Genomic DNA, 1,475 nt, shown 5'->3' with positions numbered 1-1,475 from the left:
CCGCTGCCGAGGCCGCCGCGCAAGCCGCCGCGCAGGCCGCCGCCACCGAGGAGGCCCAAGCCTTGGCCATCCAGGCTGTGCTGCAGGCTGCCCAGCAGGCCGTCATGGGTGAGCCGCGCGCCGGGGCTGCGCTGGGCTGTGCTGGGCTGCGCTGGGGGGGACGCGGCGGTGGCCCCGGGCCCGTAACGGTGTCCTGTCCCCATCCCTGTTCCTATAACTGTCCTGTCCCCATCCCTATTCCCGTAACGGTCTTCCCATGATGGTGTCCTGTCCCCATCTTCATCCCTGTAACGGTGTTCCTGTGATGGTGTCCTGTCCCCATCACCATTGGGATGTCCCCATCCCTGTTTCGGTGTCCTGTCCCCATCCCTGTTTCGGTGTCCTGTCCCCATCCCTATTCCCGTAACGGTGTCCTGTCCCCATCTTCGTCCCCGTAACGGTGTTCCCGTGATGGTGTCCTGTCCCCATCACCATTAGGATGTCTCCATCCCTGTTTTGGTGTCCTGTCCCCATTCTCATCCCTATCTTGGTGTCCTCATCTTCATCCTTGTAATGGTGTCCCTGTGATGGTGTCATGTCCCCATCACCATTGGGACGTCCCCATTCTCATCCCCGTCTTGGTATCTTCATTTTCATCCCCATAATGGTGTCTCATGGCGGTGTCCCGTCCCCATTCCCGTCACCATCGGGATGTCCCCATGCCCGTAATGGTGTCCTGTCCCCATTCCCATCACCATTGGGGTGTCTCTATCCCTGTAATGGTGTCCTGTCCTCGTTCATGTCACCATCGGGGTGTCCCCATGCCCGTAATGGYGTCCTGTCCTCATTCCCATCACCRTTGGGGTGTCCCTGTCCCTGTAATGGTATCTTATCCCTGTAAGGGTGTCCCCATCCCCATCAGGGCACTCCTGTCCCCATCACCGTGTCCTCTTCCCTCCCAAGGGTGTCCCCATCCCTGTACCCACTGCCCTGGGCTGTCCCCATCCCCATAAGAGTGTCCTTGTCCCATAACGGTGTCCCCATCTCCATCAGGGTTCTCCTGTCCCCATCACCATCTCCTCTTCCTCCCCGTCAGGGTGTCTCCTTCCTCATCAGGGTGTTTCTCTCCCCATCACCGTGTCCTGTCCTCTCCCCAAGGGTGTCCCCGTCCCCCTAAGGATGTCCCCATCCCCGTGGCCAGAAGGGTGTCCCCATCCCTGTCCCCATGGCCGGGGCGGGGGGGGGATCCCCATCGTGTCCCCAGGGGAGGTGAAGCCCCCATCCCTGGAGATGCCCCRTCCCAGTGTCCCCGTGGTGGCGGTGTTGGGGGGGGGGAGCAGGATGTCACACACCTGTGTCCCCCCCCCCGGTGACCCGTAGGTGTCCCCGCAGGCGCAGCGGAGCCCCTGGAAAGCGGGGAGCCCGGAGGGGGTCCCCCGGAGCTGGGCCCGCTGGGGGCCGAGGGGCCGGAGGGGCCTCCGGGGACCATCCCCATC

At 63.3% G+C, this 1,475-nt stretch overlaps 1 protein-coding gene across 1 annotated transcript in view; it reads left to right on the top strand.

The window, feature by feature from the left end:
• The window catches only part of HCFC1 (host cell factor C1), a 20,621-nt gene that overhangs the window by 15,041 nt on the left and 4,105 nt on the right, over positions 1-1,475 (top strand). The window contains exons 19-20 of the mRNA XM_026059166.1: positions 7-108; positions 1,372-1,472. Coding sequence (XP_025914951.1) covers positions 7-108; positions 1,372-1,472 — 203 coding nt within the window. The remainder of the gene's footprint in view (positions 1-6; positions 109-1,371; positions 1,473-1,475) is intronic.

This window comes from Apteryx rowi, unplaced genomic scaffold (assembly GCF_003343035.1).
Source record: "Apteryx rowi isolate R43461 unplaced genomic scaffold, aptRow1 scaffold_1522, whole genome shotgun sequence".
Taxonomy (NCBI): domain Eukaryota; kingdom Metazoa; phylum Chordata; class Aves; order Apterygiformes; family Apterygidae; genus Apteryx; species Apteryx rowi.
This window is presented reverse-complemented; position numbering and strand designations above follow the sequence as displayed.